General features: G+C 41.8%; 1 protein-coding gene across 1 annotated transcript; it reads left to right on the top strand.

Annotated features, from left to right (window-relative positions):
• Window positions 1–5483: 5483 nt before the first annotated feature.
• Window positions 5484–5801, top strand: LOC113930528 (histone H2A-like). The gene has a single exon (XM_027607637.2). The coding sequence runs from the start codon at window positions 5484–5486 to the stop codon at window positions 5799–5801; it is 318 nt and encodes a 105-aa protein (XP_027463438.2).
• The last annotated feature ends 12262 nt before the right edge of the window (window positions 5802–18063 follow it).

Here is an 18063-nt window from a genome sequence, read left to right as displayed (position 1 = left end):
GTCCAGCACAAAATACAGAACACAAGGATGATCTGACTAGTATATAGCAAAGCAGAACCATTACCCGTTTTCCTCAGACATTCCGTTTTGGTTAACAGAACCAAGGCTACACTAGCTTTTTTGGAAGTTGCATTTTGTACTTTATTCATATCTACTTTCAGTAAATGAAAAACCTATGTGGCTTATTCTTTTTTTCAAGTTATGCTCCTTTTAGTGTTGTGCCAGGAGACACTTGAAAAATCCTGTCTTTCCAAGCCAGGAGGTTTTGGTCATTTTCCATGTGACCATCCATTATTTTTATATTTTTAAAAGATTTTATTTATTCATTTGAGAGAGAGCGCAAGTGAGAGATAGAGAGAGCACGAGCGGGGGTGGGGAGGGTGGGGAGGGGCAGAGGGAGAGGGAGAAGCAGGCTCCCCACTGAGCAGGGAGCCCGGAAACGAAAATGTGGGGCTCGATCCTCATGACCTGAGCCGAAGGCAGACCCTTAACAGACTGAGGGACCCAGGTGCCCTGTGACAATCCTTTAAAAAAAAAAAAAAAGAAATGGGCTTAATAGACTCTCATTCAGATTCCTTGAAAGTGGTATTATCAGTACTTGGCCATCCTATTTCCAAATGATAATTTAGGCATCACATGCTTTACCAGGGAAGGGAACAAAACATGAGATGCTCTGCAAAAACGTTCCATCTTGCTTTCTGTCCTGAGACTATATGTATGTTGGTTACTTTGTAATGTTTTAAGTACAGAGGAAACCCACTTCTCGCGTCCCAAATGAAAAAGGAAAACCGGCAATTAGACAAGTTATAGGAGGCAGGTGTACTCTCCCCTAAGATGCAATAAATAGTTAATGCTCCAGGAGCTTGGTTCTCCTGACAAGGTGGAGAGCAGTGGGGTTTACACCTTCCACACTCTTTTGAAAAAGAAAAAAAATGTTACCAGCATAGAGTTGAAAAACCACTACATGGAAAAATGAATTGTTCTTTAATACTAATAAAAATAAGTCAATAAATAAGTATTTCCTTTATTATCCTTTGTTGAAAGACTTTCAACTTTCTTTTTGAGTCCAAAATCTTTCATTTGCCACCTTATGAAAATGATCAATCAACTAATCTAGGGCCTGGAAAGAAGTGTCTTCTGATCTTTGACTAAGAATTCCCCGGGCGCCTGGGTGGCTCAGTTGGTTAAGCGACTGCCTTCGGCTCACGTCATGATCCTGGGGTCCCGGGATCGAGTCCCACATCGGGCTCCCTGCTTGGCGAGGAGTCTGCTTCTCCCTCTGACCCTCTTCCCTCTCATGTGCTCTCTATCTCTCATTCTCTCTCTCTCTCAAATAAATAAAATCTTTAAAAAAAAGAAAAAGAATTCCCCTGGAATAAGAAATGGGCTCTCTGTTCAACATAAATAATCAAACTTTATGTTTATTTATATCAATCAAGTTTCATCTTCTAGATTCAGATGAAAAGTCTGCCTGGAGAGATCTTTAAGGCTCCTGATTATGTCATAACAATCCATCCACTGTCCCTACCAAATTCTTGTGATAAGCAGATTTTACATATATGTTATGAATGTCCTCCTCCAAGTCATTAAAAAATTGTTGAACAAGAGAAGCCCAAATTTCCAGCTCTGCAGTATGACACTAGAAAGTTCCCTCCAGGGTGTCAGTGAGCCATAATCAGCACCTTTTGGCTACAGTAAATTGACCAGGGCTGAATCCACCAAGCTCTACTGGGCATCCAGCCCATGCTTCTGGAGCTCATCCAAAAGGACATCATGAAAAACACTAATATCTGCTTTCCGGATGCCCTCTTTTTTCTTCTGCTCTGAATTCCTACTTTTAACCTCAGCCAGTTTAAAGTTGTTCCACAGACCGGTGTTTATTTAACCTTCGTGAGGAACCACATTTCTAATGCAGAGATATTTTTAAGTGTCCGTAAAGTTCTTTAATTAAAAAATGCCAAATTCATCTATACACTAAATAAATTGAACTAGCCCAATGTACACTATTCTTAGCTCAATCTGCCAGAGCACATTTGCATAATATCGCAATGTCCTGATTTCAGCTGTTTGTAATACCAGGACCAGACAGAGCAAGGCCAGGAAACAGAGTAGAAGTAGCAATGAATGCTACAGTACTGCTTTTCATTAATGAGAAGCTTAAAGAATGGCCTCTAAAAAATAACACTTGTCAGAGCCTTAAATGGGTACTGTCTAAGGAGTATTGATTGATCTCGACTAGCCAGGAAATTAGAAAGAGGAGAGTCATAGTGGAACAATTCATCTTTGTCAATAAAAGGAAGCTCTGTTTCTATGGGAAACCATCTCTCTCCTGGTTCAGAGGATGTAGTCTTCAAGAACTGTGTATTCTGTAGCAATTCTCATGGGTTATCTTGGAAAGTCCTCCAATTGCAAGAATTACGTATGCTTCTAAGTATCACCTTAAACCACTTTTGATCACATTCACCTACCCACGTGAAGTGCCGCAAGAGTGAAATGTCGACCCATTTGCTTAGCATGGCAACATTTAAAATGGGGGATGGTTGTCATGATGTCAATGAAAACTAAAAATTATATTCTGTTATGTTGTCTAGATGGTAATTTACTTTGCTCAATGCCATGTCTCCAGCACCTAGAGGAGTGCTTGGCACATAGCAGACACCGAGTAATATTCATGGGATGAATACACGGATCAATGGTGAACGACAACACAGACCTACCGAATTCCTACTGTGGGCAAGGCACCAGGTAATATGCTATTGGGAAGAGTCTGTCATTTATTCAACAAATACTGAGTGCCTCCTATGTCTGAGGCACTGGGCTCGGTTCAAAGCGTCTAACTATGGAGGATTTAGTGTGCCCTTTTAGAGCTTATAGCTGGCTCAATGACAAGTAGCCAGAAGTAAAAGATAGATTCCTTGCTCTTGGGAGCTAGCTATTTTAAAATCGAGTTGAGAAGGCAAGACAAACGCAAGAAAGTTAAATAATGAGAATTTCTCACATATATCATTCAAAGGCGGGCATCCCTTTTTTAGGTAGAGTACTAAGGCTTACGGATTCTGCCTGCAATTAAGTTCATGCCCAGTTTTGTTTTCTGAGGGCTTCGATGCTCTTCCCTCAGACACTTAACCCTACCCTTTCCTTACTCCTTCACTCTATGTTATTTTCATTTACCACGCTGGCTTTCCTGCATCCTGTACACCCCCGGTCAAACAGGGAACAAAATAAAGCGTGATGAGTCTTGTTTACTTTGAAACATCCCAACCTTTCTGCCTACACCACTGAAAGCAATCAAACTTCAAAGTCGGTTGGCTGTATCATCTCAGCACTTTTAATTTAGATGTAGTTACATTTGCATAACAGTTTAGCTGTGAATTTGGCAGGAAATTTCTGAAGAGTTATTTTGGTTCTACAGAGAGCGCGCCCAATGTCTAATAAGCAGATCTCCTGTGTGGTACTGCATTTTTATCTATACAAAAAAAGGACCCTGGAGGCTCATACCTTGGCAAAAGCTTTTTTGCTAACCAATAATACGATTAGCAGCATTGCTTTTCCTGAGAGTGATAATGTGGTGAAGCCTGTTGAATTTTTGAAACCATAGTAACAATACAGGAGAAACTCAATGAAAAATGGCATTTTAAAATTTTGTATGGTTTACTTTTCTGATTAGAAATGTATATTCATAATAATCCATTTGGAAGATGCAGCAAAATATAGACAGGGTAAACATCACTCATAATCCTACCACCTGAAGCTAAGCACTTTAATATACTGGAATAAGTTGTTCTAGTTATTTTTTGCTGGCTGTGTGTGTGTGTGTGTGTGTGTGTGTGTGTGTGTGTGTGTGTGTGCTGAATGAACTCAGGAGTATATGCTTCAGGCCAAGGATGGAAAATAGGTGCTCTCGCATATGCTCTTCCGGTTATTAGAGGTGATGGGGCTGAAGAGGGTTCTTAGACAACGATTACTAACATCTGCCTTATTTCTTTCATTCTTTCATCCTTTGTTTCTTTTTCATAACTTTGTATTATAAAAAATTCAAACATAAAAGCAGCAAAATGAAGGGCGCCTGGGTGGCTCAGTCGGTTAAGCGTCTGCCTTCGGCTCAGGTCCTGATCCCGGGGTCCTGGGATCGAGCCCCACATCGGGCTCCCTGCTCTGCGGGAAGCCTGCTTCTCCCTCTCCCACTCCCCCTGCTCGTGTTCCCTCTCTCGCTGTGTCTCTCTCTGTCAAATAAGTAAATAAAATCTTGGGGAAAAAAGCAGCAAAATGATATAATGAAACCCCCTGTGCTCCTCACCTAGCTTCAACAAGTACCAACATTCTGCCACTTCTGTTTCATCTATATCCGCCCCCAGCGCTTCCCAAGCTACTTGGTTATTACATTCATATACTTTTTTTTCTTTAAAGATTTTATTTATTTATTTGAGAGGGAAAGAGAGAGTGGGGGAGGGGGGGCCGAGGGAGAGGGAGAAGCAGGGAGCCTGACACGGGGCTCGATCTCACCACCCTGAGATCATGACCTGAGCTGAAGGCAGACCCTTAACCAACCCAGGTGCCCCCATACACTTCTTTTATAAGTAAAAATGGCATATGTGAAAATGTACACATTTCAACCGCACAATTTTGAAAGATGGCTACATCCATGCGATGCACACCTATATCCACAAAGTTTCCTTCATATCTGTTCTGCCCCTCCCCCACCTTGGAGGTAACCAGAATTCTGACTCCTCTAGAACTTCATATACACATACATTTACAGTATATATGCTTGTGTCTGGCTCCTATACTCAGCATAGTACCTGGGAGACCCATCCTTGTTACTGTGTGCATCAGTTCATTTGTTTATTGCTGAATTTATGAATATACCATGGTTTGCTTATCCTTTTCTCTGTTGATGAACACCTGAGCTATTTCCAGTTTTGGCTATTCTGAATAAAAATGATATCAACATTCTGGTGCATAGTGTGTGTGTGTGTGTGTGTGTGTGTGTGTGTGTGTGTGTGTGTGCGCGTGCGTGCGCGCGTGCATGTGTAGATAGATTTTTACATTTCTTGAATACCCAGAAGAAAATGGCTGGGTCATATAGTACGTGTGTGTTTAGTTTTATAAGAAACTGTCAGGCTTTTTCCACTGGTCGTTGTAACCTTCCCCCACACTGCTACCGACGTATGAGAGTTCCAGTTGCTCTCCCTCATCCACGTTAGGTGTTACCAGCCACGCTGGTGCGCATATTGGTGTCACATTCTGGTCTAGTCATCGGGATGACCGAGTACCTAGCACACGCATTTCTAGGCTGAGGCCTGATCAGGGCCCAGGGGACACCAATGACATAGCAACATCTATGATGTCACAAAGGCTGCTCCCTGACCAATGAGGGGCGGGAGCGTGGGGACAGAGTGGGCACGAGTGAGCACTGGAGACTGGTGTGTTGAGAGGCTCAGGCCGGCTGGACAATCAAGGTAGGCCGATCAGAGCAAAACACCATGTCTGGGAAAAGAAGTGGTCAGAGCTCCTATAGGCTGGGGAAGCAGACATCCTCCTGCTCCACAAAAACCAAGCTGCACTTCCCCGTGAGCCATGAAGAACCCCTCCTGCAGGAAAGCCACCCTGCCCAGAACCTGAGCTTCTCCAGACAGGTCTGCCTGTCGGCCATCCTGAAGTACGTGGCCACCAACATTCTGGAGCTGGTGGGCAACAAGGCCCACCACAACTGCAGGGTGCAGACGGCCATGGACAACAACATGCAAACCAGCCTCCTCTTTGAGGATGACACCACTTCTCAGGTCTCTGAAATGTTCTAATCCAGCAAGAGCTGCTGATACCTGAGTCCACACCACCTCACCCAGTGCCGAAACCTCTCCCAGAAGGAGCCCTGTGCTGCCAACACCTGCACACGCCAATAAAGAAGTGAATTCCATTGGCCTGCTTCTGGCTCCTCTCAATTGTAGCCATGCTGGGTTGAAGTCGTCCGTGAACTCTGCAGGAGAATGAGCTCAGTGGAGAGTTGGAGGGATAGAGGATGCGGTCAGTGCGGGGTGCTTGAATCAGTGGTTTCGGAGGAGTGGTTTCCACTGGTAACAGTGTGGGGAGTGGCCCTGCTGGGAGTGCTTGGCTGAGGGAGTGGGGGCAAGAAGGCTTCCTCGCTGGCTCTGAGGAACTAAGACCCTGGGGAGGCCAGAAAGTTGGCGGGGGGCGGGGGGAGGGGGAGGGGGCCTCCGAGGCTTGTTGCGTTCCGGGGACGATGGTGGTAGTTGGGGTGGAGCCGAAAATGAGGAGGTACAGAAGCCTTCGTTCACGCTAGGTGAGAAGGTGACAGCAAAGGCGATGGGGGGGTGTGACATAACAACTGGCATAAACTTAACGGCACAGAGCTTTGACATGAAGATGGAGGGGTGATGAAGGAAACGGTAAACAAGAATACAGAGAAATAGTGGGCATGTTGGTTTCATTTATTATGTATTTATACCCTGGCTCATTCCAGGAAAGGACTCGAAGCAGGGATTATCAGAGAGTGCTGTGATTCTTCCAGGGGAAGAGATCCTCCTGTCCTCTCTTGGGGACAAATAAATAGGAACATTACCTATAAGCTACTCTCTGGCCTAAGACATGCCAAACAAGCAGTTCTCAGGGGTTATGAAATATCAATGAATGGATCTGTGTATGTATTCCATTGTAAATACAATTATCAATCTCATTCTCTGATGAAACACCAATGAGTCTAATGATCATACATTTGAGAGAACATCAGAGTTAAAAGTGGTTGAATAAGTGTTTTAAAAGATGTACACATATTCTATGTAAATTCTGTTTCAAGTGATAAAATAAAATACAATTCTTGTAAAAACACTTTCATGCACTGTATGAACTTAAAAAATAGACACCTCATTACATGTAAAACCCGGAGATTAGTTTTTATGAACAATGACCACTCACCCTCCACCGTGTCATTACTTGAGGTTTTCACTTGCTCACTGGACGCTCAAAGGCCACTCTCTGCTGCCCCTCTGGCCTTTTCATAGAGGGCTGGTAAGAGGCTGGCCAGATAATCTGAGCAACAGAGCTAGATGGACTGGGTTCGAAATAGAAGCTCACCACTTACTGGCCATGTGATCTTGGGCATTCACTTATTCCCTCTGAACAGCAGTTTCCTTATCGGTAAAATGGGAAGAACAAGTTCCTCCATCTTTGGGTTTTCATAACAATTAAGCAAATTTATGCCTGCAAACCACAGAGGACCCTTAATGAGTAGCTACATCTATCTTCTTCCACATATATCAGATGTTTAGGCCTTGTTCTTTTTTTTTTTTTTAAAGATTTTATTTATTTGTTTGAGAGAGCACAAGCAGGGGGAGCGGCAGAGGGAGAGGGAGAAGCAGGCTCCCCACTGAGCAGACCGCCCGACGCGGGGCTCGACCCCAGGACCCCGGGATCATGACTTGAGCTGAAGGCAGACGCTTAACCCACTGAGCCACCCAGGCACCCCCAGGCCTGGTTCTCACGTGATTGCTGGATGCTGGGGCCACTGGCTCTGTAAGTCTGCTAAACCTTGTGGAGAGACAAAAAGGTGCTCTGAGAATGAGTCAGAATTCAACCAGAGAACTAGACAGTCCCATACACTGGGTTCCTCTTGGCTCCCCACTGCCTGAGGACCTACCCTGTCTCAGCTTTCCACCCTTTGTCAAGGCAGAAGGACCCAGCATGGCCTCTGCCTGCTACACGGGAGTACTCTGAGGATGAAAGTACTACTACGGGTTGTGGGCTTGCAGCTCTTTGGAACATGTACTTCTCTAAATAAGTCCAAGGAATCTTTCTTGCCATATAATGCTCATTAAATATATTTACAGATAGCTCATTGTCAGAATGTTCACCCACAATTGTGATTTATGAGAGAGAGCCACAAAGCCCCCCTAAGCCTTAGCCCAGACCAGATCTTACTCTTCCATTTGTTGGAACTGACAAGCAGGCCTCTCCCCTGTAACTGCCAGTGGAGATTCACCTTCGGAAAGTAACACCAACATTGCTACCACACATCCCCAAAAATGAAGTATCTGCTTTCTCAGGGCATTGGTTGCTTGTATGACGATGCCCTTCAGCCTACAGTAAATGCCTCTCTGGTAGGTAATGCCAGGGAATGAGTCATTATACTAAGACCATAGCATGTCAGTTAAATAACTAATTTTTTAAAACTGCTTTTTGTTGGACTTATAGCTGTTGCTTAAAGCACAAAACATCGACTCCTGGCTACTTCACTGAAGAGCACAACAAAGGAATTCATTAAAGGTATCAAGAAGCCCGAGTAGGTGGGGGAACCTCATCAGGGTTAGCATCCTCTGTGGCCAGGACCCTGCAGTAGCCAGTAGGTAATGGTCACTTGCAACTCTCATAAGGAAGCAGGCTTCTGAGACTCTTTCACACACTCCGTGACTTCCGCAGTGAAGCTTAAAGGTTGAGCATTCAGGAGCCTGTGTGGCCAAGCCCTCTACGGGGTCACACAGGTGTGGAGGAATCAGGCAGAGCAATAGTACCATGCCTTTAAAAGAACTGTGCTTCAACTGTCCTTGTGGTTATTACGGGAAGCATGGGGACCGTGACAAACATCACATCTAGCCCAGAGTTTGCCTATTCTTTTTTTTTTTTTTAAAGATTTTATTTATTTATGTGACAGAGAGAGACACAGCGAGAGAGAGAACACAGGAGTGAGAGCGGGAGAGGGAGAAGCAGACTCCCCGCGGAGCAGGGAGCCTGATGCGGGGCTCCATCCCAGGAGCCTGGGATCATGACCTGAGCCGAAGGCAGACGCCTAATGACTGAGCCACCCAGGCGCCCCTAGGCTTCTTAGAATTCTTTACCCAAGAGCTTAATATACCTGCTCTACCATGGGGCTATCCTTTTGACAACTCTACCCTATGCACTGTGTGTTCTGACGTTTTTCCACTCTGGCTGGTAGGAACACAAAATATTCTCAGCCCTATGGGACCTCTGGAAATTGTTCAGCCTAGTGCTTTACAGTGATTCTATTTCCTCTGTCTGGCAGTTTCCTCTCACGCATGCACAGGAGTAAGAAGCCAAAGACTCAAGGGAACACCTCTGCAGATCTCTGGAGTGTTCTGTCTGCAGTTTTCTCCTTTCTGATCCTTCGTACTTCTGCCACGGATGACTGTAGAAATCTGTGATAAATTTCATGGGTTCTTGTTTCCTGCTGACCTTTTAAAGCTTTTCTTTCATTTCTTTAAGCACCGTAAACATAGCTTATAGCTGATGACAGATAGATCCAATCGCTCAGGTGTTTGTTGATTATCATTTTTCTATTATTGATTAACAAATCACTACAAACTTCGTCACTTAAATCAACAACCAATTATTAACTCACAGCTCTGTCAGAAATTCAGGCACAATTCTGTTTTCGGGGTTTCTAGGCTAAAATCAAGGTCTGGGCTCAGGCTGCGTTCTCATCGGCAACCGAGAGTCTTCTTCCAAGTTGTCATCGTTGTGGCGGAATTAAAATGTTTGCAGTTGTGGCATTGAGCTCATGGTTGCCTGGTCAACTGTCCGCTGGGGGGCGCTCTCAGTCCCGATGTAGTCTGCACTGCTTCCCACAGGGCGTCTTGCCTAGACCACCCAAGACTATGCGCGGTCTTCTTTACTTCTGGTTCGACTTTACCCCGAGGATATAACTGTTTGCTGGCCAGTTTGGAGTGGGTGGTAATCTATTCAATCTTTCCACCCTAGGAAGACCCTGCGATTTCACCATTTGACCCAATCTTTAGCTCTTCTTGTCTTCTTGCAGGCCGACTAGGCTGCTCCTGTTGCATGAGGGAGAGCACTGATGGGGTACTGATAATTTTTTTTCTTCGGTGCCCAATCAGTCTTAGAGTAAGCAGAAATTCTTTCCAGAATCTGAAGTCCTTTTAAAACTGAATGTGCAGGAAAAATTATTTCTGTGGATCTATAATTTCACTGTCATATATGTGATGGTATCTTACGGAGGCATTTTTTCTTTCATAATAAGACTTCAGAGACCAGTAATTCCTTCCACTTCCTGGTCACTCTAGGAAGCTGCGCAAAGATTCCTGACCTTTTGGGGAAAATGGTTTTGCTTTTTGTATTTCTCTCGGATCTTTTAAAACAGGACATGGAACCCACCCCCAGCTGCAGAAGGAAGGAATGTGACAGGCAGGGACTGGGTACTGGATGCAACAAGCTCTGTCACATCAAAAGGCAGAGGTTACTTTGGCCCTGGTTTTCCAAATTGTGATTCTGAGGTCTTTTTTGGAAAGGGAATATTATTAGGGGCACAAATAGAAGGCCCTGGAATCATTTCTGCCCTCTTAGTTTGCAGGAATTTCAGACACCTTGTAGTTGTTAATGTGCTTGGGGTAAAATCACCCTGAAAGTCTGATTACACCTATACGGAAATTAAGGTCAGCACAAGAAAAAAAAAAAACTATACAGAGATCCCATTTGTAACATATCATGTGTTGATAAAACCAGTCTTTATATTTTTCTGCTAAAGCGGTATTAAAATGGATGGACTGATACATCTAGTTACATGTAGCTTTTATAGAGATTAGGAAGTGAGGCTAGGCTCTCTTAGAAGGTCACTGCAATTTTCTAACATAATTTGCTTTGATACCTCAAAATAAGACTTCTTTTGAATTGTGTATTTGTTTTTAATTTTAGTACCTTATATTTGTTACTCCGCATATGCATCAAGTTACACAGTTTTGTGTTAAAAAATGGAGCAAATTTAAAAATGTGAAAATTACCTTTCAAAAATAATGATGTACCTCTAGAGAGGGGTTGTGATTCAGTTATGTGTGTTTCTGAATTATTCTCGCCCAAATTAACAAACCTGGATCAGATTTTTTTTTCCTTAGCTTGAAGCAAACTTGGAGATCATCTATACCTAATTTCTTTTTTTTATTTATTGAGATTTTTTTTTTTTTTATTTTTAACTAATCTCTATACCCAACATGGGACTCGAACACACAAAACCAAGATCAAGAGTCGCCTGCTCCACCAAGCGAGCCAGCCAGGTGCCTCACTAATTTCTTATGTTATAGAAAACAGATTCATTAAAATTATATATGTAACCTGGGATCATACAGCAGTGCCTTACAGTCACTCTTTCCAGTGCTTTCATGAGATAATGAAATGTACCATACACAGCCTGCAGAGGACACCATTGCGGCTGGCCTATAATAACAAACTCTTGTACTAATTTGTGGAGCAACTATTTTCTTTCTGTGAAGCGAGAGGAAATCAGAGCAGTGACTACTTCTGCTATCCCTTAGCTATAAATTTAGCTCAGATCTTTTTTTTTTTTTCCAAAAGTCTATTTGGTAATTGCACAAAATCACAACCATTAGGGATGAGTCACTCTACATAGAAGCAAATTTGTATTGAGATTAATTTATGTTAATCAAGGATAATGGGCTGACCATGAGCAATGACAGCAGCTAATGTAAATACACAATCAAGTTCTAGGAGTGGTGGTACTTTTCCTAATAAGCCAGTGTGTAATGAGACAGACTCCCTCAACCCCTGTGCTACCCTCATAGACTTGCCAATCCTTCAAACTCCCTAAAGCCTGTGCTTCCTAAGCTTTGACAGTATCTAGCAGAAACTAAATGATTTCATAATTCTTTCACAAAAATCTTCTGGCATTTAGTGTCTTGTTAGGCACCTAAGCAGCAGATAAATCTCAGCTTCATAAAATCTGACTGGTTGGCTCTGCCTCCAATGAAGATGAAACCAAAGAAAAAGACCACTGATTTCTGCCACCATCATGATTCCCTCTTAAATCATGTGAATGTATTATTGTCATTCTGATGTGGACCCCACTAGCTTTTTCTCTGCGGACTTTTAGAGAATACTTACTAATAGACTTCCCTGGGAATGCAGTGGTTGTCTAATGATGACTCATTTTTCCATCCAATCTCTGCTTTTCAGAATGTGTTTATTGCCCCCGATTCTACAAGCACTGCCACCCCCATTTCCTCCCCTGTCTTTCAACCTCAAAGGGCAACAGGGACTTCAAACCAACATGCAGGTCATTTGATTTCATCTTGAATACATGTGGCTCTTTTCAATCTACCTTCTAGACTGTTTATGCACACACAATAGGTATCCCCACTAATGTATAATTTTGGTGTTACATTCATACAAATAATATTGGGCAATACATCTTACTCTTTTCCTTTCCTTTCCTTTTCACTCAACATTATGTTGTTGAAATCTACACCAATCAATTTCAGTTTTTACTACCATATAATATTCCATCCTCTGCACATACCTTACTTTATGCATTTCTCTACTTGCAAACATTTAGGTGGCGTCTAATACTTCTCTGTTACTAACAATGCTGCGATGAACATACGCCTACATCTGTTTGTGTGCCTGTACAGTAATTTCTCTGGGCTCGTACTTAGGAGTGGAATTGCTGGGTCCTGGGAAATTGACATTTCTGTTTTCACTAGAAACTTCCAAATGTCTTTTCATAATAGCCGCATCAGTTTACACTTCTTCCAAGCATAGCTGAAGATTCCTGGTTATGCGTATCCTTTCTAGCACTGTATAGTATCCATTTTTAAAAGTTTGGGTTGTGAGCATAAAGTAATATAATGTTGCTGTTTCGTCTTCTATATTTCTAATTACTAATGAAATTGATCATCCCTTCATACATTTATTACTCATTCATGTTGCCTTTCTGTGAACTACCTTTTCATAACCTTTACCCAGTTTTCTATTCTGCAGTCTGTCTTGTTGACCTGCACGAGTTTCTTATATATCTTGGCCAACTATTCCCAATGGAGATAGCATTCCTCCCAAGCAGACATTTTGGAAATTTGTGGGAGCATGTTTAAGTCGTCCCAATGGTCGGAGGGTATTATTGGGCTTTAATGAGTGAGGGCCAGGAATGTTAGAAATCCTACACACACACAAAATATTCCTTTATCCCTCCTTAACTTTCAAATGTCTTGTCAGATACTCAAGGAGATAACAAAGTTGTTTGTGTATGAAACATATTAGGGTCTGAGTTCAGATAATTTTAAGCACAAAGTAGTCCTGAATTTTGTTCAGGAATGCAACTCCCTTTTGTTCATATGATTACCTAGGTTTGCTTATCATTTTGGAAAGGCAGGTAACCAATGGCAACAAGGCTCAAGAATTTGTGACTCCAATAAAACATACCTACATTAGTTTACATTTGTAGCTGCCCCAATTCCTAGTGATTCTATGTCTATATGCAACTATCTCTCTACTTCCTATGTCCTCTAATGCATTTGGCCCCATCACTTACATTTTGAAACACATAACTATTATCCTTTTATTTCTTCTGATATGACAATTAAGACATTATAATAATTACTTTTAATTATGTATGTTGGTGGATAATATTATCTACAAGTTTTATTTCAGGGTGATAGAAGGTGGTTACAACACAATTTAAAAAAAAAAACAACAAAACATCAGCTCTCATAGGATTGAGATCCACTGTTCCAGATATTAATGTTTGTGTTTTTAACATTGTAAATTATTTTCCCCTAATATGTCCCTCATCATTTTTTGTCTGTGGTGTCTTCTAATGAATTGAGCCTTGACTTTTTTTTTTCCCCTTTAAATTTTTTTATTGTTATGTTAATCACCATACATTACATCATTAGTTTTTGATGTAGTGTTCCATGATTCATTGTTTGTGCATAACACCCAGTGCTCCACGTAGAACGTGCCCTCTTTAATACCCATCACCAGGCTAACCCATCCCCCCACCCCACCCCCAGAACCCTCAGTTTGTTTCTCAGAGTCCATCGTCTCTCCTGGTTCGTCTCCCCCTCCGATTTCCCCCCTTCATTCTTCCCCTCCTGCTATCTTTTTTTTTTTCTTAACATATATTGCATTATTTATTTCAGAGGTACAGATCCGTGATTCAACAGTCTTGCACAGAGCCTTGACTTTTGATGTGGTTAAGTGGAACCCTTCCCATTATATTTTGTGCTTGCTGCATCTTTCTTAAGGAATCCTCTTGAAACCCAAAAATAAATGGATCTTCTATATTTTCTTCTAATGAAGTTACAACTTTGCTTCCATTGGGGGCTTTTTGTACATGGTGACAGGTACAGATTTCATTTTCTCAATATGGTAAGTCAGTTTTTCCAATACCACTTATAAATAATCTGTCCTTGATTTGATACTTTGTAATGTATTTTACAATTTGGTAGGGCAAGACCCTTCTTTAGTCTTCTTTTTTTTTGGAATTATCTTGGCTATTTGTGGACATTCACTTTTTCCTATACATGTTAGAGTCTGTATGCCCAATTACTCCCAAAATACAGTTGGATTTTTGTTATAACTGCATCAAAGCTGTAGATCTTTTTGGGTAGAAATGCATATAAAAAGATGTTATATATTTCTATTTATTCAGGTAGTCTTCAAAGTCCTTTGTAATCATTTAAATTTTCTTCCTTAGGTTTTGTGCTTTTGTAATTAGATTAAGTTTCAGATACTTTACAGTGGCGCCTACTATTATAAATTGTATCTTATTTTCTATTGTATTTTCTGATTGCTTATTATTGATCTAGAGAAATGCTATGGACTTTTATGTTGACTTGCGTTAAGCAACCTTTCTGAACTCTTCAGTTAGTTCTAGTGGTTTGGGAACTCTCTTCTACTTTCAATGTAAATTAGAGGCTGGACAGGGAAGTGTCAGCCACCTCCTGCCATTTCTAGAAGGAGAATCAGAAATATTTTGGTGAATAGCAATAATGACTACCATATTTGATGATGAATATGAGATAATATACACGTTCAAGATGCTCTAAGTTCCTTACTCATACCCACAAATAACTACAAAACGGGCAGAACATAATAAATGCCAAAGAGAGATGATATAAAGTACTGTGGGACTTTAGTGGAGGAAGAGATCTCTTTGGCCATGGTGCTCTAAGAGCATACCATTCCTTTCTATAAAGGTACTCCCCTTACTTCCAGTTTGGGGGACCAAACTGATCTTTATGGGGATCATGCCCATTATCTAGATAGGAACTCCAGATACCTCACACTATACATAAGCACAAAGATTTCCAGGTGCACTGCACAGACAAGGTAAAGATAAATGTGAGATGAGGTTAGAAGATTCATCAGCCATTGGGCTTGATCTATGACTTAGCTTAGAAGAGGAAATACATTTTTGGTTCATATAGTCAAATCAGTTCAACTGCTGTTACTGTGATTATTCTGGAGTCTCCATTTATTTCAAATTGGCTTCCAAATATGCGGACTCATATCTGAAATATTTCCCACCAACACTGGCAAAGTAAAAGTGACTCTCACTGTAAACTTTTCAGGGATGGTAGTTAGAGCTTGGGCATCAAAACTGATTACACTTTGAAGCTTTCTATTTGCAGTACGAGTTCACTGAATTACTGCTCAATTCCTATTAATCATGCTCTGAGAACTTCTCAGTGGATTGGAATCATGGCATGTTTTATTTATTCATTTATCAATGATGGGGCTATTAGAATGTCAATTCCAAGCCTCATTATATGTGTAGCTTCTTAGATGGTTTTGCTTTTGTATTTGTGGATTTCTAATTCTTTCATTATTTTGTAACCCTTGATAATCCTTAGCTGAGCTCCCAGCCAACTTCTGCTCTCCAGTTCTGACTGAGACCAGTTTACTTAGTCCAAATTACCCCGACGAGACTTGAGTGTACCCAAATTTCGTAGCTCATGGAATTCCAAACCCAGTCTCAGCATTTGCCTCAATTATGTGAGGTCTAAGTGCCCAAGTCCACCTCTGACACCCTCAAATGCATATTCTTCTCAGTACTATTTGTCGGTGCATATGGTCCTAACAGAGAGATGCTCCAAGGAAGACTTCCCAGGAATTTCTACAGCCGTTGTATTTGGCTATGGGAAAGCTTCTATTTATTAGATCTTTCTGTAACTTAGGGAAAAGGATGGGAGATTTAAAAGCTTAAAGGAGCATTCTGAGGACAGCTGAGAGAAATCATAGTTACCTTGTACTGGCAAAGGTTTGGTGTTCTCAAATCCTATGAACTGTCTTTATACCACAGGTTAATTGTTATAAAAAATTACTTATCACTAGTTTAGTTTCATTTTCTCTACTCATTCTTAGATGGTGAACTTCCTTCTTTTACTGAGAAAAGAGAAGAGAACGTACACATCCTTCTACCATCAAATCTACTAACCCAATTACATTGTACACACACTGCCTCATTCTCTTTTCCTACTTAACAGCAACCTTTCCACTCTGGTACTGGATCCCTAGCACCCCTCTCTACTGTGTCACTATATGCAGACGAGAGTGAGCTATGACAGGCAGAAAAAACAAACATGCTATAAAATCTCCCCACTAAAAAAGAAACCTGTTTAGACTATAGAAACCACCCCCCACACTCCTCCACCTCTGTGTTAGTTATCTACGGCTGTGTAACAAATTCCCCAAAACTTAGCAGCTGGAAATGACAAGGATTATCTCACAGTTCACCTGGATCAGGAAGTTGGGAACAACTTAGTGGGTGGCTCTAACTCAGGCTCTCTCATGAGGCTGGGATCGAGCTGCCAGCCAGGGCTGCAGGCCCATCACCAATGGAGCTATAGGATTCATTTCCAAGTTCACTCACCAAGTTGTTGGTAGGCCTTGGTTTCTCGTGGGCTATTGGACTGCAGTCCTTAGTTCCTCGCCACACCACTTGGTCCTCTCCAGAGTTGGAATGGCAGCTTGCTTCTCCCAGCGCCAGTGCTCAGAGACAGAGCAAGAGAAAAGCCAAGAAAGAAGCTACAGTCTTTATGTAAATTAATCTTCCAGAAGTGACACCCTATCACTTCTGCCGCATTCTATTCTTAGGAGTGAGTCACTACATCCAGCCGGAACTCAAGGGGAGAGGCTTACACTGGGGTGTGAATACCGGGAGTCAGGGAATCAGGGGAGAGTACCTCAGAGACTGACTACCACACTCCCCTCCAAGGTGTAGTATAGATTTACTATCTTCATCTTCTCACTTCCCACACCTAGAAGGTTTTTGCCTCCTCTGCGGTGTTGGAACAACTTTCACCTTGCCAAATCTAACGATCCATTCTCAAGTCCTTATATTAAGGATTTATCAACATTTGACAGTTAATCATATCCTCCTTCTTGAAACACTTTCTTCACTTGGCCTCTAGGACTCCACAGTCCCTTGGTTCTCCTGATACCCCACTGGCTTTTTCCTTTTCAGTCTCCTTCGTTGGCTTTTCCTACCTAATCTCTAAATATTGGAGCCTGTGGGGGATTTACTCCGAGGCTTTCTTATCAAGGTTATATCACCCAGATTCACATCGAATAAGCACCTAAATCTTAAAATGCCCCAAACAAAACCCTTGATTTCTACCCACAAAACTGATTTCCCCAGTGTTCCCCATCTCGTTGAACAGCACCACCATAAACCACATTGCTTAGGCAGAGATCCTCGGTGTCTTCATGCTTTATCTCTTTGCTTCATACCCAGATTCAATGTTTCAGCAAATTTACTATACTCCACCTTCAAATACACCCCAAACTCCACCCCTACTCACCATTCGCACCACTGGCGTTTTGCGACAACATACCAAAACTTACGAAACTAAAGCAGTGCTTAGAATGAAATTCATAGCTGTGAATACCTAATTTCTCTTTATTGATATTCTCTATTTGGTGATACATGGGCCTCCTGGTTTCCTTCTGTTGTTTGTCCACACTTCCTTTTAGATCTTGGGTACATTTAAGATAGTTGATTTGAAATCTACTGAAGCGCAAATCTGTGCTTCTTCAGGGACAGTTTCCATTGACAACTTTCTGCCTGTTTGTGGGCCATATTTTCTTGTTTCTTTGCACGTCTCACAACTTTTTGTTGAAATCTGGGCATTTTATATAAAATAATGTGTCAACACCAGAAATCGGATTCCTCCTCCTGCCTGGGGTTTGTTATTTTTACTGTCTGTTGTCTGCTTGTTTAGTCACTTACCCGAACTAATTCTCTCAAGTTCTGTGTCTAGTATAAGTAAATTCTTTGTTGTGTGT

The sequence above is a fragment of the Zalophus californianus genome, chromosome X (genome assembly GCF_009762305.2).
Source record: "Zalophus californianus isolate mZalCal1 chromosome X, mZalCal1.pri.v2, whole genome shotgun sequence".
Classification (NCBI taxonomy): domain Eukaryota; kingdom Metazoa; phylum Chordata; class Mammalia; order Carnivora; family Otariidae; genus Zalophus; species Zalophus californianus.
Note: the sequence above shows the minus strand (reverse complement) of the source record. Positions and strands in the feature narration are given on the sequence as shown.